A 27,786-nucleotide genomic window follows, 5' to 3' on the forward strand; every position below is an offset into this window, starting at 1 on the left:
GACTACACAAATTTCGAACCCCTATTTCACCCGCTTGGGGGTTGCATTTTCAAATATCCTTACTTAGCGGATGGCTATGTGATAATAGCTATCTGCGTGCTTAATTTCTACTCCACAAGTTTGAGCTGTTCGTTGATAGATCAGTGAGTCAGTCAGTCACATTTTCCTTTTATACATATATTTACACATTTTTTGTGAGGTTAATAGGACCTTAACTTTTCGGAGTTATGCGCGTTTTAAGCAATTATAAATAGCACTTGCTTTTTAACGGTGAATTCTGTGAGGTTACGGCCCATGCACTTTTAACTTTTTGAGTTATGTGCGTTTAAACTATTTAAGTATCATTCGCAGAAGGAAAATATCGTGGGAAACCTTGCGTAGAGAAAAAGGTGTGTGAAGTCTACCAATTCGCACTTGGCCAGCTTGCTGGTTTATGGCCTAAAGCTTTCTTATCAGGAGGCCTGACGTGCGTAGTAGTGGACCGGTAATGGGATAAGCTTAAATTTTGCGACATCTGGAATTTTTTATAAAAAAATTCAAAATTCAAAATGTTTTTGTTCAATTAGACTTTTACAAACTTACTTTTGAATCGTCAAAAGCATCTCTGGTTCGGAAGCTTTTTGTAAGCTATGCGTAACTTTGATGTTTAAAAAATAAATTAAGCATGTACTTTTTGGGTTTTAAATAGAAAACACCTGAATATAATTTTTTCAATTAATAAAAATCTTCAAACTGCTTTAATTTTTTAATATACTTATTGAGATTTTTAGTTCTTATCGGACACGGTAATTAATATTTCTTAATTTGTTGTGGGCGGGTAAACGATGGGCGAAAATATGGTGGATGAATTTGTTAATTAGCTTAGTTTATTGTAATGGTGTAATTTTTTTTCAATTACTACGGGCACGTTAGCACTATAAAATGCATATTTTTTTTAAAAATTATGTCTTTTTCGTTAATTTATTTTATTGAACAGCTTACAATGATAGTACCTAATGCTAAAAGCTAGCCTGATCTACAATCATTTCACAAATCATGCCCACGCAGACTGGTATTTCTTAATTAAAAATTAATTAATGATAGAATTTTTAACGTGACGAGTCGCCAGTTACCACTGAGTTGAAAAGACAAGACACTTTTAATTCAATTAACCCAGTTTGGTTAAATTTTACTAATTAACTGTTACGTATTAACAGTTAAGTGGGTAGGTAGTCAAATAAATAAAGTCAAAAACTGTTTACGTAATATTGATGTATTGGTGATTACATATCTTTACGTTGTAGACCGTTAACTAGGTTCATCATTAATTAGATACCTACGTACTTTTTATATGCAACTTGTAAAAAAAAGTGTTATTATTTGTTTTTTTTACTATTCTTTACTATTTACTATTTTTATACTAATATTATAAATGCGAAAGTGTGTCTGTCTGTCTGTCTGTCTGTCTGTCTGCTACGCTTTCACGGCTCAACCGCTGAACCGATTTTAATGTAATTTTGTACAGACTTAGGATACATTCCGGGGAAGGATATAGGCTACTTTTTATCCCGGAAAATCAAACAGTTCCCGAGGGATTCCTAAATACTCATCCGCTTGATCGATTTGTATGAAATTTGGTACCGAGGTAGCTTGCATCCCTGTAATTGACAAAGGCAACTTTTTATCCCGGAAAATCAAACACTTCCCACGGGATCTTTAAAAACCTAAATCCACGCGGACAAAGTCGCGGGCATCCTCTAGTTTCAATATATTCTTACAAAGTAAAGGAGCTAAATTTTAAAATAAATACTTAGCTTATACTGACATAAAAATTGCAAATCAAATTATGTTATTCTGAAAATTCTAAAACATTAGCAAGTAAATACTGAAATTCGTACGGTCGAAGGAATTCACGAAGTATTTAAAATATATTATTATGGCACTTTGGTACAAAGTCTAATGTAGTTAAAACCAAAAAAAGCTTTGTTTAAAATAATTTATGATTTTGAATAACGGTAAAAAAAAAGAGTTTTTCTTTAATTATAAGACATGCAGTATGCACATGCCCGGTTTTTTTAAAAGTTGTATTATTTTTTAGTTCTATTTAAATTGCTCAGAGCTTATAAAAAAATTGAAATAAATTACTCTACCGATATGCTCCTGTTCTGGAATAAAATCGAAATTAGAAAACAAAATAATGTATGTCAGCTAGCGTATACAGATATATGTATTATAATTTGTTATTTAGAATATTTTAATGGGTAGGCTTTAGATATATACAGTGGCTCGCGAATTTAAGGCTAATTCCAAATTCTACGCTCAGTTGAATAAGTAGGTAGTCTTTCTTACACATTAGTCGGTCTCTAACGTAAGCTTTTCTTATGGTTCGGTCTCACTATCGATATTCGGCAACTGATTCTTGATATTGGGAAAAGCCGCACGTTCCGCATGTACACGCCAACCCGAATGTATACATAATAGATATAGGTACTCATCCATGTTTAGGATTTTAAAAATCTTGCGGGGTGTTTTTTCCTGGACACATCTAAAGGTCTTTCCACAATTAAACTAGAAATGCGACATCACATCGCAAGGAAGATGTCGCATTTCAGGCAATTACCATAAAAACCCCATGATGGGTTGTGCGAAGTCGTAGAATTTTAGCATGCGATATCGCACCTCAAGTATCATGGGCTATTCGCTGTCATGGAATGCCTGCCGGCCGGCTGATTTGCCAGACCAGTTCAATTATTTGCAAAGCACAAAGCATTCGCCGTATCCCGAATCCGAATGCCGAACTATCGTTTAATTTGTCCGAACTCGAATAATTTGCTGAATCCCGATAGTGGAGGTGTACCATTAAAGAATTTGTTCATTCCAAAATAATAAGAATTAAGTATATGGAAATCAGGAGAATGCACGGATGTAGAATGACAGCACTAAAAAGTTTCATATTTTTACGATATTTAAACGAAATTTCATTTTAGATACGAAATCTGTATAATAATCTTACTTTAAAAATAAAATAAGAACTTTCGTTGTGAAAAGATTAATTCCTTGCAATTAAGCATTTCGATTTTTTAATTAGTTACTTCATTATTTTATCTTGATATACTTACCTAATTATTTTTTTTGAATACTGCAAGACAATTGAAAATCAGCGAAAGTGCAGAATAATCAGCGCGAGGGAAGCGAGCGCGAAATCTTCTCGCTGAACGAGCTAAACGTAGAGCCATAAAATATAGGGATTAGTTCTATTAAAATAAGTTTAGTAAATGTTTAATTATTCTCTTAAACAATGTATTCTAGCACCAGAAACTACCGCTATATAAAACATCACATCATTTTATTATTACAGCCCAAGACCCGAAGGGAAACATTGTGAGGAAGCCTGCATGTCTGAGACTTTTCTATATTCTCAAAGGTGTGTGAAGTCTGTCAATCTGCACTTGGCCAGCGTGGCGGATTATGGCCTAAACCCTCGTTATTCTGAGAGGAGACCTTATGCTAAGTAGTGGGCTGGCAATCGGTTGATCATGATGATAATCAACCTGACCTACTTCAATAAAAAAATAATTTAAGATTTAAAAAATCCATAAATAGTGAACTAACAAACAGGCGGGTCACCTCCGCCGCCCATGAATGAACATTTGCAGCACCAGAGGAACCGCCAATGCGTTGCCGGCCTTTTAGGAGTTATATTTATTCTAATAAATACCTAATAATGATTTGAGTAAAAGGCAATGATCTCTATTCTCTACGTATCCACACGATAAAAGGTGATAATTCGTACGCAATTTGTACGTAACGCAAGTTTTTATAATAATCCGGTTTCTGATCGCCACTTCATTGTAATTACTACGGTGCATGGGCTAAAAACACCACGGGCTACGCTCTAATTCCCTTTTGTATGACGGGCTATTATAGTTATGTAAATTATTGAATCGCATTGTAAGCTTTATTACCTAAGCAATAAGGGTTAATAGATGTATATGAGTGGGTATAAAAAAAAGGTTAATCAGAATTTTATTTTAGTTATGAAGTTTAATCATAGATTGCATTTCTTGCACCGCGCGCAAAACATAAAAGACTATAATAAACGTGACATTCATGGGTTTTTAGCGTTCCGTACCTCAAAACGAAAAACGGAACACATCGTTGTCTGTCTGTCTGTTTGTCTGTCTGTCTGTCCGTCTGTCTGTCTGTCTGTCGTGTCTGTCAAGAAACCTATAGGGCACTTCCCGTTGACCTAGAATCATGAAATTTGGCACGTAGGTAGGTCTTTTAGTACAAGTATAGGAATAAATCTGAAAACCACGAATTTGTAGTTACATTACTAAAAAAAGTCATCAAAGTAAGATGAACTATACCAAATAGGGTATCATATGAAAGGGCTTTACCTGTACAATTAAATCAGATTTTTATTTATTTTTATGTATAATAGTTTTTGATTTATCGTGCAAAATGTTGGAAAAATACCCGAGTACGGAACCCTCAGTGCGCAAGTCTGCCTCGCACTTGGCCGGTTTTTTCTCTCTTATATTTTAATGACCTCCCTCGCGCAGTGGTTTAAGCTAGTTTAGACGGAAGTCCTAGGTTCGATTCCCGGTATTAATTTAAAATTTTATAGGTAATTTCTAAATCTCTGGTCTAGTCGTATGGCGCCATTTTCAAATGTGGAAAGAAATTTCTTCAATTTTTTTTTTCATTTAATAGTTATACATCAATTTAATTACTTAAAACGCACTTAACTCCGAAAAGTTAGAGGTGCGTGCTTGGGATCGAACCCCCGACCTTCCGAAGAGGTGGACGTCTTTTTTACGGCAGTTACTTATATCAGGTTAAACTCTTCTTTCGTTTGCTCTAGAAAATAATATTAAATATTTTCCGTTGTCAGTACGTCGTCCATCGTATTAAGGAGTCCCACTGCCCCACTTAATAGATCATTGAGCAAGGCAGCCATTGTAGTAAGTTGGAATTGTTTGTAATAGTAGAAAAGTAACTTTTACAATAAGTAGTCGATAATTTGCTATAATACATCATCGTCATCGTCATCTGCTAAATCTCATGTCTTCAAAAGTAGGTAGGTACCTACTTAGTCTCTGTCCTTCTACAGGCAGGGTGCAAGCTATTTCTGTAAAAATCGGAAGCTAATAAACAGACTTTTGCATGTACATCGCAAATGATATAAATATACATATAAGTTCTCCGTTTTTATAGTTCCGTACCCCAAAAGGAAAAAACTGAAGGACTTAAAGGATCATTCTGTTGTCTGTCTGTCCGTATGTCGTGTCTGTCAGAAAACCAAATAACAACCAACCAACCAGATACTTCCCGTTGACCTAGAATCATGAAATTGTGCAGGTAGGAAAGTTTTCTAACATAAATAAAGGGAAAAACCGAAGACCATGAATTTAAGGTTACATCACAAAAAAAATATGTTCACGAAAAAAATAACTTACTAAATCATAGTTATGTAGTGGCACAGTCCGTCATTAACTAGCATTATTCTACATAAAAGTGTTAGGTAGGTACGGAACCCTTCGTGTGCGAGTCCGACTCGCACTTGCCGGGGTTTTTGTTCATTTGAAACGCATAAGTTTTCAACCTACGTGCGTTATTGAAACATTCCTCCATAGTTGACCACGTAGTCTATCTCTGTGAGCAATGAGCATCTGGGTTGCATCGCGCCCTGCTTTCTTACCCCTTTTTTGCCGACCACAATCTCGCCTGATTGAAAGTGATTATGTATTCCGAGATGGAATGAGCTTGTCATGTTACATTAGCGATTCTTGGATTCAACACTTTTTATCCTGTCCCTGTCTAACCGAGATTCTTGCTGGTTTTTCTCAGAAGGGCATTCCAAACCAGTGGTACTAGTAGATTCACTTGACAATTAAATTCTTCGATTTGAAACTTCTTGTCTTGTCTCTGACTGACCGAGTTTCTTGCTAGTTCTTCTTGGAAGGGCATTCCGAACCAGTGGTAAGTGGATGATTCCTTTGACGATCCAAAAGTACTTGTACAAGTTTATTTATAAAAGTAAAATAAAAATCTTTCTAATTGAACTCTGACGATCACACAAGCTTGATACATTTCCATAATACGAAAAAGCCAGATGATTTTGAAATGCTGCCTAAAGGAAAAAGGGGTTCCGTATCTGAAGTATGTCTATGGAATCCTATTATTGTCTCCGCTGTCCGTCTGTCTGTCTGACAACGTCGTCCAATATTATAACAAGTAGGTAAGTAGAATAAGTAGAGTATAGATAAGGAATAAAGTAAAGTAAAGTAGGGATAAAGTTTGAAGTTTGAATCCATGTGTGGTAAGTAAAAGTTAAGATTCGCATAGTTTTTTAGAAAGTATCTTTATTTGTATACTCATTAATTTTTATTACGATCTCTTTAATCGTTAGTAGGGCTGGCAATTTTGTTTTTGAGGAAAAATCACACGTACCTATTTACTTGTTAAAATTCAGACTAAGTATTCAAAAAACCGGCCAAGTGCAAGTCGGACTTGTCCACTGAAGGTTCCGTCTCATGTAACGAAACCTATAAATATGTATACTGTATATTTACAAAATTGATTAAAGCTGCCTCAAAAATCAATTGAAAAGCTAGACTATGATATTATAAAAATATTATGTATTTGGGGCTTAGCGTGGATTTACGTTTTTTTTAAAATCCTTCTCAAAATTCTTTCAAGGAATATTTTCCTCGTTTGAAATCTCTAGTTCCACCGGCTTAGGCTGTGCTTAGTCTGTCAGTAAGTCAGTACGGTAGTGGCGTTGATGCTGGTGTCTTTCTCTAAACTAAATTTAGAGTATCTGCATTTCTTTATTTTTAATATTTCTAAATAAGGACGGAAAATGAATTTAAAATAGACTCTGAATTCTGTTGCTGCTCTACAAATTTAAATCACACTAATATTATAAAGGCGAAAGTTTGTATGTGTGTGTGTGTGTGTGTGTGTGTGTGTGTGTGTGTGTGTGTGTATGTTTGTTACTCCTTCACGCAAAAACTACTGAACGGATTTGGCTGAAATTTGGAATGGAGATAGATAATATCCTGGATTAGCACATAGGCTACTTTTTATCCCGGAAAATCAAAGAGTTCCCACGGGATTTCAAAAAACCTAAATCCACGCGGGCGAAGTCGCGGGCATCGGCTAGTTAACAATATGCTCAAGACTGACACCTAGAGTTACGAGGATTTGGTTTGGATTAAATAAAGTTTGCCTATCCTCTTCTTCTTACATTAGTAAGGAAAAGATGCGAATACTCTTAAAGTTAGTTGCCATCAGAATCAGTACTGTTTGATGTTTTTAGAGATGTTGGATTATGGTAGACAAAATATAATATTAGTATGGTGGCAACCCTAAAAATTACATCTAATATCGCACAGGTAGTAGGTCACCCCGTCGCGGCCAAGAACAAGAAAACTTGATCGCGAAGTGTCTCTTCGCATATTATGCTTATGATTGCTTTGTTCCAAATGCCATCATCGATACAATGGCTTGTTTAAGAATTACTTATCGAGAAATTACTATAAGGTAGTTGTTCGACCGCCGACGGTAAGCGAGAAACGAGTTCAGATGAAAACTAGAAACGAGTAGTGCAACGAGAAGCGATTGTATGGTTGTATAGTTGGGGTAGTTTTGTCGCTGGGCTATGAGCGAGTGTGCAAATGCGACCGGCGAGTGATCTCGTCATACGTTTATTAATCCCTGCTCAAACTGCGCAAGTGTTTTGAACTTTTGACCGGCAAGAGAACGTCACTTTTAGGGAGTTTTTCTTTGATAACTTTTGAGAAAATAGTCGCTTTCTCGTCAGCGGTGGGACAAGTGCCTTAAGCTTATAATATCAGCTTATTGCGTGAGTAATATGTGGTTACAATTTGTAGGCGAGAGCAGAGACTTAAGATGTTTTGTAAGTCGTAACTCTTGTAGCTAACATTTTAACCGTAGAATATTTTTTTTCACTTGGTTTTATTTTATTGATTTTATTTTTAAACAAGACCCTCCAAAAAATAGGCCTCTAGTATTCGTATTAATGTTATAAATACGGAAGTTTGTCTGTCTATCCATTTGCTACTGTTTCACGGTCCATCCATTCAACCCTTTTTTACGAAATTCAGTACAAAGACAAGGCAGGGGGCAAAGCATCCAAGGGCAGACATAGACTACTTTTTGTCCCGAGAAAGTAAACAGTCCCCCATGGGATTTTCAAAAAACCTAAATCCGTGTGGACAAATTCGCGGATATCATCTGTTTGGTACATCTTGGAGGTGGGTAGTTATAGACTACTTTCTGCCCGGAAAATCAAAGTTTTCCCATGAGATTTCCGAAATCTATACTAATAATAAATAAAATTGGAGTGTCTGTCTGTAATTTCGAAATAACTACCGCATATTAAGGTCATAGTAGGTCAGGTAAGGAACGATACTATAACTGAATCACACGTTTTTAAAATTTTTGTCTGTCTGTCTGTCTGTCTGTCTGTCTGTCTGTCTGTTTGAAAAGGCTAATCTTCGGAACGGCTGAACCGATTTTGACGGGATTTTCACAGACAAGTAGAGGATTGACCAGGGAGTAACATAGGCTACTTTTTTAACCGACTTTCTAAAAGGGAGTTGTGTTTTTCGACCTATGTACCCGAAATCTCCGAGATTTCTGAACCGATTTGCGTCATTTCTTTTTTAATCGATAGAGGAACTTTGCGACATTGTTTCATAAAAAATTTGGATTCCAACTCCTCAATCCTGATGCTGCAGGGGATCTGACCAATCCACGCGGGCGAAGCTGCGGGCATCAGCTAGTCTGAAATATACGCGGACGAAGTCACAGATGATATAGTTGTTATTAAAATATCACATTTTAACATTAGGTCTTAACGACTTGATTGTATTTGCTCAGAATTTTACGCAGAAAGCCGTGGGAGAAGGCTAGTTCATTTAAAAATATCTATCAATGCAGTCTACTGCTGACATCTAGTCTATATAAAGTGAATCATTATGTACCAAATCGACGTCACGCTCTGTAGTCTGTAGTCACAATGCGCGTACGCACTAGCTAGAGAAAATTAGCTCTGTTTACTGAAACTAGGTATCGATGGCGCTACTTGTATATTGTTGTGATGGTTATGAAAATCTATCTATTCTATTTATCAATCCATACTAATATTATAAATACGAAAGCGAAACTGTCCATCTGTCTGTCTGCTAGCTTTTCACAGCCCAACAGTTTAACCGATTTTGATAAAATTAGGTACAGAGTTTGTAGAGAAATTAGGTAGAGAGTTTTAGGTACATCCCGGGGACGGACATAGGCTACTGTTTATCCCGGAAAATCAGAGTTCCCGCGGGATACTTATAAGAGCCCTGCTGTTTAACCGATTTACTTACTGATATGAAGTTTGGTATAGCAGAGGAAGCTTGTATACCGGAAATTGACATTGGCAACTTTTTATCCCGGAAAATCAAAGAGTTCCCACGGTATTTTTAAACCTAAATCCACTCAGACGAAGTCGCGGACATCATCTAGTCACTAAGTAATTCTTATCAGCGACCGCACACAGCTTAGGAATTCTATGAGAAGTCCGGTTTTATTTCTTGTCTTCTTTATAAAGGGAAGGGATCCCCCAGAGATCGAGTATCTTAGAAGAAGAAGAATTTTCCCGTAAAAAAAACCGGCCAAGTGCGAGTCAGACTCGCGCACCGAGGGTTCCGTACTTGAGTAATTTTTCCGACATTTTGCACGATAAATCAAAAACTATCATGCATAAAAATAAATAGAAACCTGTTTTAGAATAAACAGGTAAAGCCCTTTCATAATATGATACCCCACTTGGTATAGTTATCTTACTTTGATAATTGAAACACATTTTAATTTTTTTTTAATGATGTTACCACAAATTCACGGTTTTCGGATTTAGTCCTTTACTTGTGCTATAAGACCTACCTACCTGCCAAATTTATTCTAGGTCAACGGGAAGTACCCTATAGGTTTCTTAACAGACACGACAGATGGACAGACAGGTAGTTATTCTAAGCAGACAACGTAGACAACAAAGTGATCCTATAAGGGTTCCGTTTTCCTTTTGTGGTACGGAACCCTATAACCAAAAGTTCTTAATACAAACAAAACATAGAGTTAACAACTTGGTTAACATTATGAATAACGAGGAAAACAAAGGACCTATAAAAATTCTAAATCCATGAATGTAGTTGCGGGCCTAATCTAGGAACAAATATATTATTTCGAGAGTCAAAGCGATCTTTCAATAAACACGTAATTTTTAATCGTAGGGCGAAGGGACTTTTGTAATAAAAATAAAAAGTAAAAGTGAGTGAAAGTGACCACCAGTGTAACCACTCCCCAAACCCGTTCCATGTTATGGATGTTATGCAATAATTGTCTTTCCCATATTGATCTGCCATTATGACTTAAATTACGAAAACTTGCCATTTTTAGCGGGTTTACCTTAGTATACTTAAAGCTTATATAAGGTTTTTTCGTGCTCTATCAGTTTATAAGTATAACTTCGTACAATTAACTAGTGTAGTGTGTCAAATCACTATCCATATTATGCCAAAGTATGTACATATGTGATTGTATACTTGAATCATAGTGATATCAGTAAAGTCAGCCTATCGTGTCTGTATGCTGGGAAACCATGTTGGAAACGCAAATCTCAACAATTACTTACCTAGTTTTCACTAGTAATATCTTGAAGGTTCTTTTTGGTTTCGGAAGCCACCCGTGCGAAGCTGGGATAAGTCAGTTAGTTCTGAATCAAATAACAATTGCCTAAACAACGAAAGCAGATATATTTCCATGCGCTTTGTATTTGGGCACAGATAAATTACATCATAGAGCTTTATTTATTTTGGCCGAAATCGATCACCTGTTTCACAGTATAATGCTATGAACATATTATTGACTTAGTATATTCGATTACCGACTTGGATTAAGAATCTAAATTAGATCTTTAAAAATCCCATGGGAACTCTTAGATTTTCTGGGATAAAAAATAGCTTATAATATGTCATTGTCCAGGTCTTTAACTATACCGATATTGCGACGTGATGAAGGACAAAGCAACAAACAAACACACTTTCACATTTATAATATGGGTAGAGATAGTGTACTAATACCTAATGCATTGGCAAATAGGTATAAATCATGCACTGTTTTTTTTTATCTCAACCCAGCACAGAACATTGCTTTAAGAAAACACATTATTAATCCTCATTTAAAAACTAACTTGTAATGAGTTTATCAACCTATCCATATATAATGTACAATATAAAAGGAGAAATTGAGTAACTTAAATACATATAATATCAACGTACATCTCAAACCGCTGCGCGCTGGTTCTAGAAACTTAATTTTATTTGGAGTAGGTTCTCTCTATAACAGATACCTAGAATTTTTCAGAAATACTATCCGTGCGAAGCCAGGCAGGGCGAAGCAGGCAGCTACGCTACTCTTATCATCCAGCTTTGCACGGGTGGAATTTGATGTAAGGCATAATAATAACCTATAGGACAGATATTACTTTTTTAATAAAGTAGCTTCCTGTAATGGTGAAAGAATTATTAAAATCGGTTCAGTACCTAGTTTTAGAGTTTATCGATTACAAACAAACATATCTTTCCACTTTATAAAATTTTAAATACTAGTATAGATAACCATTATATTTTTACACTGGAATTCATAGTCAAGATAGGGGCTTCTTTAGGGGACCATTCAGGCATGTGTCATATTCGTCGAATTCCAGTATTAGAAGCAATATACAGAGTGAACTGTCCGCTTGAATGGCGTTTGTCTAAGTATAACGTTGTTTACGCACTCATTGCACCGTTGTCTGTGTTTTCTATCGCGACAGCGGCGCCGCCATCATGAATTGAATACATTACCGTGGGCAGAACAACAAAGCACTCATGCGCGCGTCATCTATGTTTATGTACATCTCTTGCTTTCACATACGCGTCAAGACAATACGATGTTTTCATTTGCTTCACATACTAACACTACATAGTGCGAGTGCCTAGCATACACGTATTTTGAAAATGTTTTTTAATTATTGATTGTTACCTCTGTGTGCGTGTTACTCTGTGTTTTTGGAAGTTCAGTCCGTGAACTGTAGTGTAGAAAAGGATTTTTAGAGTGAACATTAAAATCTGTGATTGCATTAATATATAGAATTAAGATCTGTGGGTGCATTGCTCTGTGTTTTGGAAGCAAAGGTTGTGACTGGATGCTTTTGTAGTGAAATGGAACTTGATTAGAAACATTTCAAAGCGACCTCTGTTGATATATTGTGAATCTCTGTGTTTTTCAAAGCCACGGATATGGATCCAATGTGTGAAAATTTTTAGTTTTTCAAGTCGTACTTCAAATACGTGCTAAGTTCGTCAAAGTAGTCGATTTTTGACCTATCAAAGTCTTAAAATAATTGTGGCGCCGGTATATGCTAAGTGTTCACTTGCAAATAATTGCAGAAGTCTCTGTCATTGTTATGTCAATGTCAATTGCTGTAATTTTACTGGCTAAACCTAAACTAACAGTAACTCGCTGCGAGTGTTATAGTTCTAGTGAACTGCCAGAAGAACTAAAGGAACTTCTTCAACTTTTATTGCTAGCAGACACCTGGCCTAAAGAACATTTATGGTAACCTCTGTGGGGCTATTGCTTTGCATTTTTAGAAGCAAGGGTTGAAATTTGGATACTGTTATAATATAGATCGATTTTTATTAGAAACATTACCTCTATATTGGAAGCATCTGACGAATTCTGCAGTTCTTAGTGAAGCAAAATATTATTAGAAGCATTGCAAAGTAGCCCCTGTCTTTGTTGTTTTTGTATGACCCTGTGTATTTGGGAGCAAAGACCGTAACTTGGACACTTTTTGTAGTGAAATCGTTTTTTTTTACAAAACATTTGAAAAATAGACTGATATGAGTTGGAAATATATTTCCAACTGATGGACACTGTTCTCAAGTGAAATAAAAATAACCTCTGTGTTTACATTGTTCTGTGTTTTGGAGGCAAAGGTCACTTTTGTAGTGAAATGAAATATTAAAAAAATTCAAAAACAAACTCTGAGTTGGAAGTATAGATGGACACTGCTCTCTCATGATATATAATAAAAGGAACCTCTGTGTTTGCGTTGCTCTGTGTTTTTGGAAGCAAAGGTCGTGACTTGGTGGTCTCGCTGTGATGTGGTACATAATTGTGACATTGTCTCTAATATGGCTGCTCGACAACTTCCGGCGGAAAGTGATGGGTGGTCAGTTTTCGCATCGCTGTGTCCAAATGTGCGTATAATTTGATGTTTTTATCGAAATAACTACATAATATCCTACTGATGCATATTTATAAATTAAGTTTCCCCCTTCCCATCCCCTCGAATGGTGTAATGCTTGTGGCCATTGGGTCCATTAACCTGGAGACCACCCAGCATCATTCGTTAAATTCTTGAGAAGCCGGCAATGCATTGGCGGTTCTCTGGTGCACGTTCGGTAATCCGTCTGCTCGTTTGTTCACTATTTTTATTGAAAATAAATGGATATTACTAAACTCCTGGACACAAAATACTTTTTATCAAAGAGTTTCCTTTGATTTCCCTGGATTTTTAAATCCACTTAAAACCTTAATCCACGCGGACGAATTCGTGGGCATTATGTATATAATATATGTATTATAATATGAAGGTATAGGTATTGTGGGTAAGTATACGTTTATAACTCACTAGCCGATGCCCGCGACTTCACCCGCGTGGATTTAGGTTTTTCGAAATCCCGTGGGAACTCTTTGATTTTCCGGGATAAAAAGTAGCCTATGTGCTAATCCAGGATATTATCTATCTCCATTCCAATTTCAATTTCCAAATCTAGTAGTTTTTGCGTGAAGGGGTTACAAACATACACACACACATACACACGTACATACAAACTTTCGCCTTTATAATATTAGTGTGAAGTGTAATAATATGTGTTACATATGAAAAGGCTTTTCACCTGATATTCCACATGCTATCTGTGAAATAAAAACCACATCTAACACGTATATAGGCACCTATTAGAAATCCGGCGCTCATCCAGCATGTAAAAAGAACTACACGTCTTGAGGTAAATTAAAATTTTGCAACCGACTTTAATGAGCGATTTTTCTTAACGCAAAAAGTTTCTGTTGCTGCAAAAGATGCAAAGATTACTGTTAATAGGGGTCTCTCCGTCACTCGTACTCCATACAAACGTAGTTCGTCTCTCATTGGAATACTAACCAATCATACTCAATGGAATTTTGTAGAAATGTTCCAAGAACTAATATCTATGCCTGTGGTTTTCCAGATTTACGTTAAAATATTCGGTTTCAAAGTTACGCGGTCTTAAAAATTCACACACAAATCTTTGAGCCCCTGTAATTTTAATACTACATATTTTTAGAAAAATCTAAAACACCACAGGCACAGATATTAGTTTCTAGAATATGACTGCAAAATTTCATGGACTTTGGTTACTTAATATTCAAATGAAATTGGGGCTACGATTCTATGGAATAAGTGACGGAGAGAGCCCTGTTAAATCTGTATAAGCTAATCGTCCATTAGGCAGGTAGGTATGGCACGCTTGAATATCACCGTGTGATCATCATTAGAAGAATAGATTTCTAATGAGCTTAGATAGATATTACTCACAGAAATTAAAATAAGAATAGAAGTGTTAAAAAAGCGTTAATTCCGCCGCGCTGATGGGCTACGGATGATTATATGTTTTTTTGAATTATTTCCGCATATCGTCGCTTAAGTTCTAATACCACATAATATACACGTACCTAAGTCAAAATATTAGCAACTTTATCGGAGAGCGAATAGCTGATTTTAGAGATATGGATCGTTTGATAAGACACCGTGCTGTTACTTTTTACTCTCTTATGAGTTTTATTGGAGTTTTTTTCTTGTTTCTGATTGGCTTTCTGAATGGCATCAAAATGACAAAACCGTCAAAAAATGCGTTAAGTACGTGGTATTAGAACTTAAACGACAAACTGAGGTTTTGAGCAACTCGCGCGGAGTTGCTCAAAATCGGTAACACGCGGTCCCTGTAATATGAGAGACAACGAATACCATTTCTATTACCTTATTTACTGTGGTCAACACAACTCAAAAAGCCGTAGTCCAACACATTGGTAAAGTTCGGATATCAGAAGCTTGAGATCATTATGTAGAACTCTCAGGCATGCAGGCAGGTTTCCTCACGATATTTTCCTTCACCGTTAAAGAAAATTATACTTATTTTGATTGCTTAAAACACACATAACTCCGAAAAGTGGAGGTGCTTGGAATCGAACCTCCAACCTTCCGATTAGGAGGCGGTCTTAACCACTAATCTATGATGGATATACTTAGCAGGTACCTAGCAGGTCCTAAATGTTCAAATTTCATGATGGCAGAAAATTGACATCGATTACCATGCCACAACTTCCATTAAAATAATCATGGATTCAAATTACTTAACTTTCGATTGCAACGTATCCGTAGGCGCAGAATTTTCCTGGCATATAATTATTCTGGATTTCCTTATTCGCAATTTTATTAGTAATTGATCGAAACAAGCGTTACTTATCGAAATTACGTGCTTAGTATGCAAACAAATACCTACAACCTTTGCCAGTCCCTCAGTGTAGGTAGGTAACTTTTTAAATGAAAATTCGCCTCATGTTGATTTTCAGTGAGTAAATTATTTGTATACTTTAGTATACTAGTTATAGCAGGTATAGAATAACTTTCGTCATCATCATTATTATTTTCATCATCTCAACCTATCGCCATCACTGAGCGGCTTTCCTTTCAAAATGAGAACATTTTGATCGTCCAGATTTTCCAAATAGGCGATATATAACCACAAACCTATCATTGGTTTTTTGAAAATTGATCCATGTAAATACATACGATTAATATTGACATCTATCTAAAAGTTTTTATACAAAATGTACCTAACATTTAGGTAGGACTCATAGGAGCAAGATGTAATGGAATAAATGATTAGGTATAGCTCTTAGCTAATTAAATAAATGCAATTATTATGTTACTAATTTTATTAATAATGGTATTTTAAGAACTCCTGCCATTATGTGATTAATGAAAGGAGTTAGGACCCTCAGCAATGAAGGAATACGACTATAAAGAAAAATTATTATGTTTGATATTGTCAACAAATTTCACTTTGCTCGAGGTTGCGTTATAGATGAGCCGATGATAAAGCGAATAATTGCCGTTTTTGTGTGTGATGCGCGCTACATAATTGATTGGCTCGTGCCGACTCAGGGACTCGCGCTCCGTGACTTATTGCACGAGTGGAGACAGGGTATTTGCATAGACAATTTTATTTAAAATATTCAAATTTAATAAATATAAGGGCCAGTTACAATACAGGTGATTAAAGTTAACTTGCGGTTACTGATAAACTTTGACCATCTAAAGTATAAGATTATTGATAAAAAGAAGAATTGTTTCATTGCCGGCTTTACATATGGTGCGATGTGCAGCGCACACGGACGCAAGGTAGAGGGCGCTGAGCGCTGCTTACTATGCATAGTATATGTGGCGCTCGCGGCATTGTCTCTTTATTTTAAAATAAAATGTTGTAGAATTAACGACTTTACGGTTTTTTATACTTGTAAGCTTTAGTTTCCTAAAAAATACTTTTACACGAGCCGATCAATCAGATTAGCTCGTGCCGATACTCAGGGATTCGTACTTCGTAACTTATTGCACGAGTGGAGACAGGGTATTTGCATAACAACTTTATTTAAAAGATTTACATTTTATAAATCTAAGGGCCAGGCATATCAGGTAGTTAAAGTTACGTCATGGTTACCGTTAAACGTTGCTCACCAATAAAAATCAAAGTAGATTACACTAGAATTTTGGTAGGAACAAAGTTTATTCAACACCGTCTTCTGTTTTGATCTGGCAAACCATTCTGATTTCTCTTCTTTCTCCAATCAGTCCCTCATGAGTCGTGACTGAGGATCGCGATCACCTCCATGGTGAGCCAACATCTCGCAGTAAATGACGCCCATTCAATATTTTCTTTGTGTTTAGGACTTTTAACGGTTATTGTAACTTAACTTTAACCACCTGATGTACAACTAGCCCAGATTAATTATAAATGTAATCACTCACTTTCCTTTCAATTGCTTAGCGGTTAAAGAGTTATTTCTGTTTAGAAGACTACGAATAATAGGTACTAGCATACTATATGCTTCATAATTTTACTGGTAGAAGGTAGGTAGGTGCCTATATCGCAATGGTGTACCTTCAAGCCTACATACCTATATCTAAGATCAGACTGAATTAATTTAATTTCGCAATGAAGTTTTGGAGCGGAAAGCTAACTTTCGGATGTAAATCGAGTTACCTTAAAGGCTTAAACCGTATAGTTTAGTGTAACTGGGGAATTCCGAAAATTTCAAGTACCTTTTTCATCGTTAGATATGCACATGTAATTTTTATGCTAAATACAATAGAAAGAGATCATTTAGTGTGGAGTTTTGGTATGGCAAGTAAACAATTTTCATATACGTAATCCGGTTACCCGTAACCAACGCCTAACATGGCAACTCATGTCCATATATTATGAAGATGTTTTGCGGGGAACTATCTTCTTTGAAGGAAATGTTTCAGGCAAGTATATCGCATACACTTTAATAAAGTGCGTATGTTACTCGTAAATTACGCGTAAATACAATCAGATACACGTACTCTTTGATTGCAGCCAGGGCTAACTTGTAATTGCATGTGTTTCAACTGTCATGTCAAATTTTGACTGGTCAGTGGACACAGAGCAAAATTTTTGGAACACCTTAGGTGTTGATCCCGGAATATCGTTTCGCTGATGGCACTTGATTATGATTAGGTATACAAAAAAATACAAACAAAAAATACATACAAAAAAATAAATAATTATTTTTTATTTTATCATTTATCATATAAAAAAATAATTCAGGAACTAATTGAATATTAATACAAAAAATTAAAAAGAATTGGTCAGGTGGGTGCCAGAACAGTCATAAGATAGGGTTCCGTACACGTTAGTTAGTAAAAATTGTGTCTTTTTAAACGGTAATTTTTCAAAAAAACTCACGTAATGTGAACTAAAACTAAACTGGTGAACTAAATTCTTTTTTCGGTACTCACTATGTTCAGGAGACACTTTGATTTTTATTGAAATTTTAACATGCTTGCTTATGTAACAAACAGGTTTCTTCAACTACAACTTTACAGCTTATATAGTTTATTTTTAAAATGGTTATGATAGAAAGACAGACGAAAAGTAAGACTGGACGAACTACAAGAGTCACTTGTTTTTTTTTTAATCGCGAGCAAATAAGCAAGTGGGTCACCTGATGTCAAATGATTACCGCCGCCCATAAACATTTCCAGCACCAGAGGAAATGCCAATGCGTTGCCGGCCTTTCAGGAATTTGTTGATACGAGCCTTGAATAACTCAATGTTTAAGTCTGGAGTCGGTTCCACAGTTTGCATGTGCGTGGAAAAAGGATCTGGCACAATAATTGATATGCACAACAGTGCTTACGGTGGCGTGCGGTGCGTTTGTGCTTACTTACTACGGAATCCTAAAATGATGCTACAACGTAGTACGTAGGTACATAATCACAGCTTCCTGTCAGATGTACATCAATTCCTCAATAGATGGCCATCAGAGCGTGTGAAGTTACTTGTGGTTTCATTTGTTTTAAAACGACAACCAACTGCGCCACTATGTTTCTTCACACCTGTAGCTATGAAAATACACAAAATATAGACAATTCTTTTATATCCTGGATATGTAAAATAATTCCACTTTCCGTGATCGTGAGAATTAAGACTAGACTATGATATACAACCCCTAATCATATTATTAGCACATAATAATATGGTTGTTTTTTTTTAACTTAATATTATGTAGATGAAATACATGGTAAAACATGAGGTTTATAAGCAACCCTTACCTAACTTGTTGAAAGCATAAAAAGCTGTGTTTTATGACTACGATATTATGACATTTATAGTATCGAAAAATGCTTTGTAGGAAATCAGTCCCGCTATTTCATTTCAGGAATTCAGAAATTTTAGGAACCTATAGCTATTTTAAGTACTTACTTTTTAATGTTAATTAATTTAGTTTATTCTTAATACTTATAGATTTAGCGCAGGTACCTCTAAAACATTTTTCTTATCACAAAACTCATTGTATGTTTATTTTACGTAACAAGTAATAGGTAAATACATCAAGGGACTCAGTATCTTCCAACTAAATGTTATAGGTTGAAAGTTTGGCTATTGCGTAAAGGAATTAGCATATTTCACTAACAAATTTCACTTTTAATGTTTAAATTAGCTAAACCGAACGTTTGGACGGGCAACCAGTTTCATTTAAAGTTAAACACATGTTAAGGTAAACAACTGAGTTTTAGGTCCATGATGTATTTTGTAAGCACTTACGTAATTTTATTTCTTCTGCAACGAACTCTTAGTGCTTTAGTTTTTCATATATTTTATAAAAATTTTATTTGAACATCTTATGCACTCGGAACAAGAATTAAAATACTTCGAAATAATGCACAAATACTTACCTATCATAGATACCTACCATAACTAGAAATAAGTAGCTAAGTAAAGCTCCCGTCTCGTAAAAAGAACGCTGAGAGAGAGATAGAGATGTGTCTGCACTGATAACGTCGGACAGAGAGGCCAGCGTTCTTTTTACGAAATAGGACCTTTAAAAATGTAAAAGCTGTTTATGTTCCAATAAAAAGAAAAAAAAAAGTTTGGCCATCCGAAGGGATACTGCGGCCAGCATCTTGGGTACAATGCCTCGTTGGGTGGTCTCGATGAGGTTTTAGATTTTAATTTAATTTATTTTTGTATTTTAAATTTTTACTTAGTTTTAATTTAGATTCAAGTTTATTTTATAGAATTATTAATTCAATACTTAAAAAAACTTTTCTTAGTGGATGTCTTTGGGTAAATGTTCTACACCAAATACCACAGAGTACTTTGTACCATTTCAGGTGCTCGACTCATTACATCTACGAGTTAAGAGACCCGTGACACGTTCACAATTCACACTGCACAGGGAGACAGACAGACAGACAGCAGAGTTAAATTAATAGGGCAGTCCGTTCATAATCCTACTCAATGGCTCCGTTTCACCCGTTGGGTATGTAACCCTAAAAAGCGATGTATGTATGTTGCCTAGGTACTTTAGACGGGCGACTGATTAGCTGTTTAGTTAAGTTAAAGATGCGTGGTACTGGCGCCTGTAAATAGACAAATTGACAACAATAGTTAGTGATTGTTAATTTCCATCGTCAATCATCACATTATGTAGGAATGGGAGTAAGAGCGAGCGGCGTCGCGCGCAGTCGGCGCACACGCGCAATTCGACATGGTCAACTGTACTTACATTATGTACAGTGCATTTGACGACCGGCGACCGCCGAGCTTTGCCTTGTTTACACCATAAAAAAAAACTCCGCGCGCGGCCGATGACATTTCCAAGTTCGCGCGTTAATTTTGACATTTACTTTTTTAATTTGCACCATAGAGGTTCATGTAAACAGGTTTCGTGTACGAAAGTGAATTAACATTTTCTGTATCGTGCTGTGAGAGTGAATGTGAAATTTATGTGTTGCGTAAGAGTTTTGTTTTGGGTGATCGATGGATTTTCGATTGAATGCATAAAATAACCGTTTTACAGATTATTGAATTACATGGCTGGGCCATATCATAAATAATTTATTTTTGTACTTATGGTAAATGGTTGTTATTTTATTAGTAACACTTTTAGTTTAAATATTAATCAAATATCCAAATAATAAAACAAATAGTCAAGTACTTAAATAAACAGAAAAAATCACTTTTTAACGGAAGTAATAGGTAGGTAGGTATGTAGCTTCTTTTGTCATAATTACAGGTTGTATCATCATGAGAAAGAACGTCTTGTTTATGCTTGTACCTAGAAAAAGTTGAGAAGCACTGCCTTTTACGATATAGTCGTAAAAGGCAGTGCTTCCAATTACACACAATGTGACAATTGTGATTTTTGCATACGCATTAGCTTTCATTTCATGATAATTTGACAAAAAACTATTAAGTAGCTAGTATCATCATCACGAAGTTAATTCATCGCCAAACCACTATAGATAGACTAGCAGGTGACCGCAAGGTCATATAGTCCACCACCCTCGCTTAATAGGATTGGCCACGGATTAGCAAGCCACTATTTACCTTTGAGACCTTATGGAAAACTTGGGCATGCAGGTTTCCTCACGATTCAATTAAAGCACTTGCTTGAATTGTGAAGGAAGGTGTTATTTAATTGCTTATAGTGCACATAGCATAGAGTAGATAGAGTTCATGTAGATTGTAGAGATCACATAAAGGGACAGATTTGACTACTTCTTAACCCCCGACCCAAAAAGAGGGGTGTTATAAGTTTGACGTGTGTATCTATGTATCTGTCTGTGACATCGTAGCTCCTAAACTAATGAACCAATTTTAATTTAGTTTTTTGTTTGAAAGATGGCTTGATCGAGAGTGTTCTTAGCTATAATCCAAGAAAATCGGAAAATCGTTTGAAAGTTATCAGCTCTTTTCTAGTTACTGTAACCTTCACTTGTCGGGGGTGGAATAAATTTTTAATTTACACTTGTCATGAGTGAAATGAACTGAATCTGAGCAATCATCTCTCTGTACAAGTAGTATCTACAGTTTGTTGACTCCTAATTTCCATATTTGTCACGGCAATTATAAATTGTAGAGACGACTTTTACCGCGACTCTTTCAAGGCGACCAACGGTCAATGCCTTCGTAATATGCAGATCATATACTCGTAAATAAATGAATTACTAGAAATCCCTATAGTAATAGATTTTTATTTATTTTTATGCATAGTAATTTTTTGATTCAAAATGTCAGAAAAAATACCCACATTACGGAACCCTCGGTGCGCGAGCCTGACTCGCACTTGGCCTGTTTTTTTATTAATTGATGTCCGGAAGCTCATCTTGTAAATTATTCATCAAAGAATATACTTATAGCTTATATAATTTTGTCCGTATTTACTAATTAATGAATCTGACCTTATTTACTAATGAATCTGAACTAAAAGTCAAGATAGTTATGGCAATGGTAGATACTTATAAGGTTGTATGCAATCTAAATTCTGGTCTAAACGTTACTTATTATCATTTTCCACAGGGAATATTGTGAAAAAGTTAAAGCACTCTATTTATAGTTCTGTCAATTTAGTTTTTAGGTTGATTAAGAAATTAGTACCAACATAAGTATCGGTGATAAGTTTAATAAAAGCAGTGATAGCCTAGTGGTTATTACGTCGGCCTTATTCAAGAGGTTGGTGGTTCGATCATATCAAAATAAGATATGATGGCAAATATGGTGATATATTTATATACTTATATCTTTGCTAACCTGCATTTAGAGCAAATAAATGACTAATTTGATTTGATTCAAGTTTTCGGAGGTATATGAACGTTTTAAGCAATTAAATATCACTTGCTTTAACGTTGAGGGAAACATCGTGAGTAAACCTGCATGCCTGAGAGGTTTCTATAATGTTCTCAAAGGTGTGTATAGTCCAATCCACACTGGGCTAGCGTGGCAGACTATGGCCTTTCTCATTCTGGAATAAGACCCGTGGTCGTAGACGTCCAGTCATGAGATGATCATGATTACTATGATTCTTTGGAAAAAATAGTTATTTTATCGGCTTTTAACCAATATAACATTAAATGGTATTATTATATTGCATTATGGGTATTAGAATTTTTTGCCTAATGACTGATTGCTTGTCATCCAAATAAAACAAGATGTATCACTATGGAAAAAGTAACCCATTAAAAATACCGTTTGAAAGCAAAAGGCGTAAAATTTACAAAATACAAAGTACAAAACGTCTCAATTTACAATTTTTTTAGATTTTCTTATCAGATACGTGTGCATAATCTAACAGAGAATGCAAATTAACTTTCGTTTTGTTCATCGCAGCTGGGCAGCTATTATACGAACGCTATTATTCACAGTTTATGTAATATTACCATCTAGAGATCGCGTATAACTAAGTTGAAGCATTTTATGTAAAACGTAAACAAACACACACCCTTTTTCGACAGCATCGACTACTAACTAGAACTCTATCCATTTACATATTATGTAAGCCTATCTAAATAAATAATAAATAAACAAAATTATCTTATTGCAGGTCAGGGACCCTTATATACATATTAACTGACGTAGGCAAAATCTATACTAGATTAGGATACAATTTCCGCCATAATAATATTATGTTGATTTGATATTATATTATTCTATTTTTCGTCCCACTTGTTTGGAAATTGACGACAAAGGACCTCAATTAAATTGTTTACTTTTACTAGTATCAACTTGAACTTTGTACGTTTAGTAGGTAGGTATGTTTCGTTACTTATTCTGGAAATTCAAATTCAAAATATTTTTATTCAATAGTATTCAATTAAACTTTTACAAGTTCTTGTTCTAATTTGGTCGTAAAAAATAGTTTTGTACATTTTTGTCGGGATTTTTTAAAAAACTATCTCCAAATTCGTTTTTGGCTCTCTCTTTAGTTAACGTCATAGCATCAAAAAAAAAGTTTCTCTAGCGCGCTCCACACAAACGGACTTTGGCTCTCGGTTGAATAGTAACCAATCAAACTCAATAAAACTTTGTAGGTCACGCGTTCTAGAAAAAAATATTTGTGTTTCAGATCTATGGTTATAGTTTGTTATTTGTGAGATGAGACTCCAGGTGAGATCGCAGTCAAGGGCTCACTTGTAATCGATAAAAAAGTCGCAGTTACAATGTAGTATTTCATAATAATAGGTAATCTTTGAGGGTAGTCATTAAAAGTTTAATTATATGCAAGCATGAGATAGAAAGTAAACGAGTCGAGTGGTACCATCGTGTCCATCGTTACACGCTCGCTGAGCAGGGTTTAAACCGCAGTATAAAGAGAGACAGTCGTCCGATGCCTTTGATCTCGTGGGAAATGACGACTACGAATACCCTTCAACATAGGGCCCTAACTACGAAGCTCAGTTCGGGTCGCTCCATTGTACCGCTCTTACCGCACGATTTTTCTGCCTAGACGGTTTTGTCGAACCTCTGTATCCTTACTTTGTGCCGTAAAACAAATTAGTAAGAAAAATAAATCGGAATTATATTATACCAAATGGATTATGACTTGTTTTTATAAGTTTGCTCGTTAGGAGTATAACTTTTGCCAGAGTTTTTAATTTTTTATATTTTATTTTTACTTTAAATTGGTACTTATTAGTTATTATATTGAAGAGAAATTTTCATTTAAATAGATTTATTTTCATTTAGTTTTAAATGACGATGTCCCTTCAACATAGGGCCCTACCTACGTAGGCCAGTTCGGGTCGCGCCTTCGTCTCGCACTTATCGTTTGATTGCTCTGTCTATTTTACAGATACAGAGGTTCGACGAATCCGTCGTATCGAATCTGTATCTCTGTATGTACTTCTTCTTCTTCTCTCTGGGCTGGTTTCCGCACTTAAACGTTTCCGTCTGTTGTGCGTTGTATGTACTATGTATCACACTCTTACTCTGTGTCTTTCGATTGGGTTGTAAATACACTCGTAATGGATTTTATTTGGAACCTTTATAATGTGGTAGTTCGGTGGATAAAAAGTACTTAAGTAAGATTGGTAATTGAATGAAAAAAATATACGCGCGCTCCCCAAATTTTCTAATCTCACTGACCACTGTCATATTATGGAAAATAAGAAAGTTTTTCTTTACCTAGGTTAAATAACAGCCATTTACCCATTATTTTAGATCGCGTTACATCGTCATAAAATGCCCATAAACTAATAATTTGTTAAGTGCTGTTAAGTATTTATTAATTAACGGTTTTTACTAATTCGTCAATCACGCTCATTGAAAAGTGTGTTTTTCTCTAGGTGCAACCAAGTCACGCATACATGCAAGTGACTGCGAACATCAACAGAGTAAAATTAAAAAGAAGAAAAGTTACAACAATTTTTTACCATGTAAAACTTTACATGAAAACAACTTCTTTTTTGACGCGGAATCTGATTAATTGGTTAGACAGTAATTAATTAACAGTGATGTGAATATTACAGCCGCGTTGTTACATATTTGATACGGTGTGATTGCGCAATTCATTGTCTCTATGAGAATACGGATGTTACCAAATTAGCCTCGTTTCTCATTACGTTAAAATTCATCATTTATGCGGTTATATTCGCGCACACCTGTCCGCCGTTCGGAGCCGTCTAGATGACGAATAAGGAGAAAAATGGGAAGATGGCAAAGGAAAGGTCCAATGACAGCTGCAGTGCTATCGCGAGGATCTTAAAAGACTTCTGCAGCTGCAAGGAGAACGCGGCCTGGTCCCCGGACATGACGTCAGACAGAAAAGGGCCATTTCTTAAAAGCGAGCTAACAAACATGTCAGCCATGCGTAGAAGAATAATGTCGATTGCGAAGCGGAAAAATCGAAACGTCTCGCCGGAACCAAAAGTGAGCTGCCACAACACTTTTGACAATAAATCGACCCTGACCTCAAATCTCATCAACACGGTGAGCTCACAAAACAGTACAATAAAACGGAACATCGACAATTTCCTCATTTCGCGACGAATGGTCGCGCTCGACGAAGACATATACGAGAAACCGATACAAGTTAAACATTCTACCTGTGGAGACAACTGGTCACTCAGTAAAGCGTGGAAGAACAATAATTTAGATTTCTTCAATCGATCGCCAACGCTGGAAACTAATCGATTAATCGAAAGGAGCAGCACTTTGGAGAGGATAGACGAAGTGCCGAAAATAAAAAAGAAAGATAGAAAACAGAAGGAACAACTAAGGTACGACAGAAATATTAAAAGGCATATTAGAATACGTGTGATGCTGTCCTTAAGGATGAGGAGGTACGTGAAGAAAAGGTTAAGAAAGCAACCGCTGTTAGTGTCTACGACTCAAAACGTTAACGTTCCTCCAAGAAAATTCCCTCGTGGTACATCAGCGACTTCTAGTTTTGGTACGCGATCGTACCGTAGTGTTTTGACTGATAAAAATAGTGACGGGACAGTGTTGTTCGATATACATGAAGCGAGAAATTCTACATTAGAGCTGTGCCACGATTATGAAGACGACCTCGACACGCTGGACATTGCATTGCGCGCCGGTAATTTTAGGTATGTCAATTATTTTTCGTTTTTCCAAGCGCGCTCCCTTGAGCTCACACAAACGTAGTTTTTTTAAAGAATAGTAGGTCATGTTTATCATGATTGATATTCCCCATTTTCCTTCAACTAAGCGTAAGGCTTGTGCTACGGATGATTACGCAAGTGTTCCTGTGGCCCAGTCGCCAAGCGACGTGCTGTAGCGCCGTTGGATTTTGGTGGGTATTCCGGTCGCCTCTTGACCGGCGAGTTCCACATATCTTTCCCCTTTCCAGGAGGGATGCGTAAACGCATTTCTCAACGTTAAAAAAAGGAGTATGTACGACGATAGTGCAATGAGTGGGGGTTGAACCACCGACCGAATTTTAGGTTTTCAGTCCGCTCCTATAATAATCGTTGATCTAGCCTCATTAGAATTATACGACAAATCAAACTCAATTTTTTTTTTTAAATAGGTACTTTCTAGAAAGTAATATCTGTGTCTGTGGTTTTTATGTGTAGTTTCTAAATATATTCTAAGTATAAAAAATTCTATGTAAACCTTTGAACCCTTTTAATTATTTTGAAACTATTCATATTTATAGAAATGTGGAAAACCAGAGAAACAGATATTAATTTCTAAAACGTGTCTACAAAAGTTCATTAAGTTTGATTGCCATACCATAGGTACGAGTACGTATATTTACATAGTTTATTTAAATTTAATTTACACGCACATATTCTCTTTAGTTTGTTTTGTATTCACCGAGCTGGAAGCCCTGTTTTGCAAAGACACAGTTTTTACTAGTTCACATTAAATTTAAACTATGTTAGTGTGAAGCGCGCTACGAATAAACTCTTCTTAAAACATTTCGAATGGAATTACGTTAGCGTAACTTATGTTGGACTTGGTATTTGTAATTCGCTATTAAAATTCAATTTAAGTGAATTACAAAATTTTGTTAGAACTTAACAGTTAACAAGCTCTTTTGAAGTAAAAGGTTTGCCGCTAACTTATTTGTTTTTTAAATAACATTGCAAATGCATGTTCTTGACATTTATGTACTGTGAATAATTTTCTAAAATTGGATGGGTTTACATAAATCCTTTTACATATAATAATTGATGGATTCTGCTAATTAAAATGTGTTTTGCAAAAAAAAAAAAAATTGCTAAAGACATACAGCTACCAATGCACAATGAAGTTGATGAATCCGCAAATCTTCTCAAATATAAGTAACTAGCTGATGCCCGCGACTTCGTTCGCGTGGATGTAGGTTTTTAAGAATCCCGTGGGAACTCTTAGATTTTCCGGGATAAAAAGTAGCCTATGTGCTAATCCAGGGTATAACCTATCTCCATTCTAAATTTCAGCCCAATCCGTCCAGTAGTTTTTGCGTGAAGGAGTAACAAACATACACACACACACACACACACACACACATACAAACTTTCTCCTTTATAATATTAGTGTGATCTATAATTTTCTTGAAAAAATTCAATATGGCGGCTGTATAGCGCCATTTTAAAATGTTGCGAAA

General features: G+C 35.7%; 1 protein-coding gene and 1 long non-coding RNA gene across 6 annotated transcripts in view; one reads left to right on the plus strand and one right to left on the minus strand.

Moving 5' to 3' along the window:
• LOC123874075 lies at window positions 1-27,643 on the minus strand. The gene is made up of 2 exons (XR_006797826.1): window positions 27,598-27,643; window positions 1-88 (listed from the first exon to the last, which is right to left on the minus strand). It is a non-coding gene; the product is annotated as an uncharacterized LOC123874075 (long non-coding RNA).
• Window positions 1-27,786, plus strand: part of LOC123874064 (espin) — an 88,234-nt gene that overhangs the window by 1,674 nt on the left and 58,774 nt on the right. For 2 of the 5 annotated variants that reach the window (XM_045919224.1, XM_045919226.1), the window contains exon 1: window positions 25,301-26,278. The exons of 1 other annotated variant lie outside the window; for it this stretch is intronic. In XM_045919224.1, the coding sequence (XP_045775180.1) occupies window positions 25,356-26,278 (923 nt within the window). In that variant the 5' untranslated portion in view covers window positions 25,301-25,355. Of the gene's footprint in view, window positions 1-13,105; window positions 13,299-25,299; window positions 26,279-27,786 lie in introns of those variants that run through there. 2 more of the 5 variants (XM_045919227.1, XM_045919225.1) reach the window with 2 other exon arrangements.

Source organism: Maniola jurtina, chromosome 17 (assembly GCF_905333055.1).
Source record: "Maniola jurtina chromosome 17, ilManJurt1.1, whole genome shotgun sequence".
In the NCBI taxonomy this organism is placed as follows: Eukaryota; Metazoa; Arthropoda; class Insecta; order Lepidoptera; family Nymphalidae; genus Maniola; species Maniola jurtina.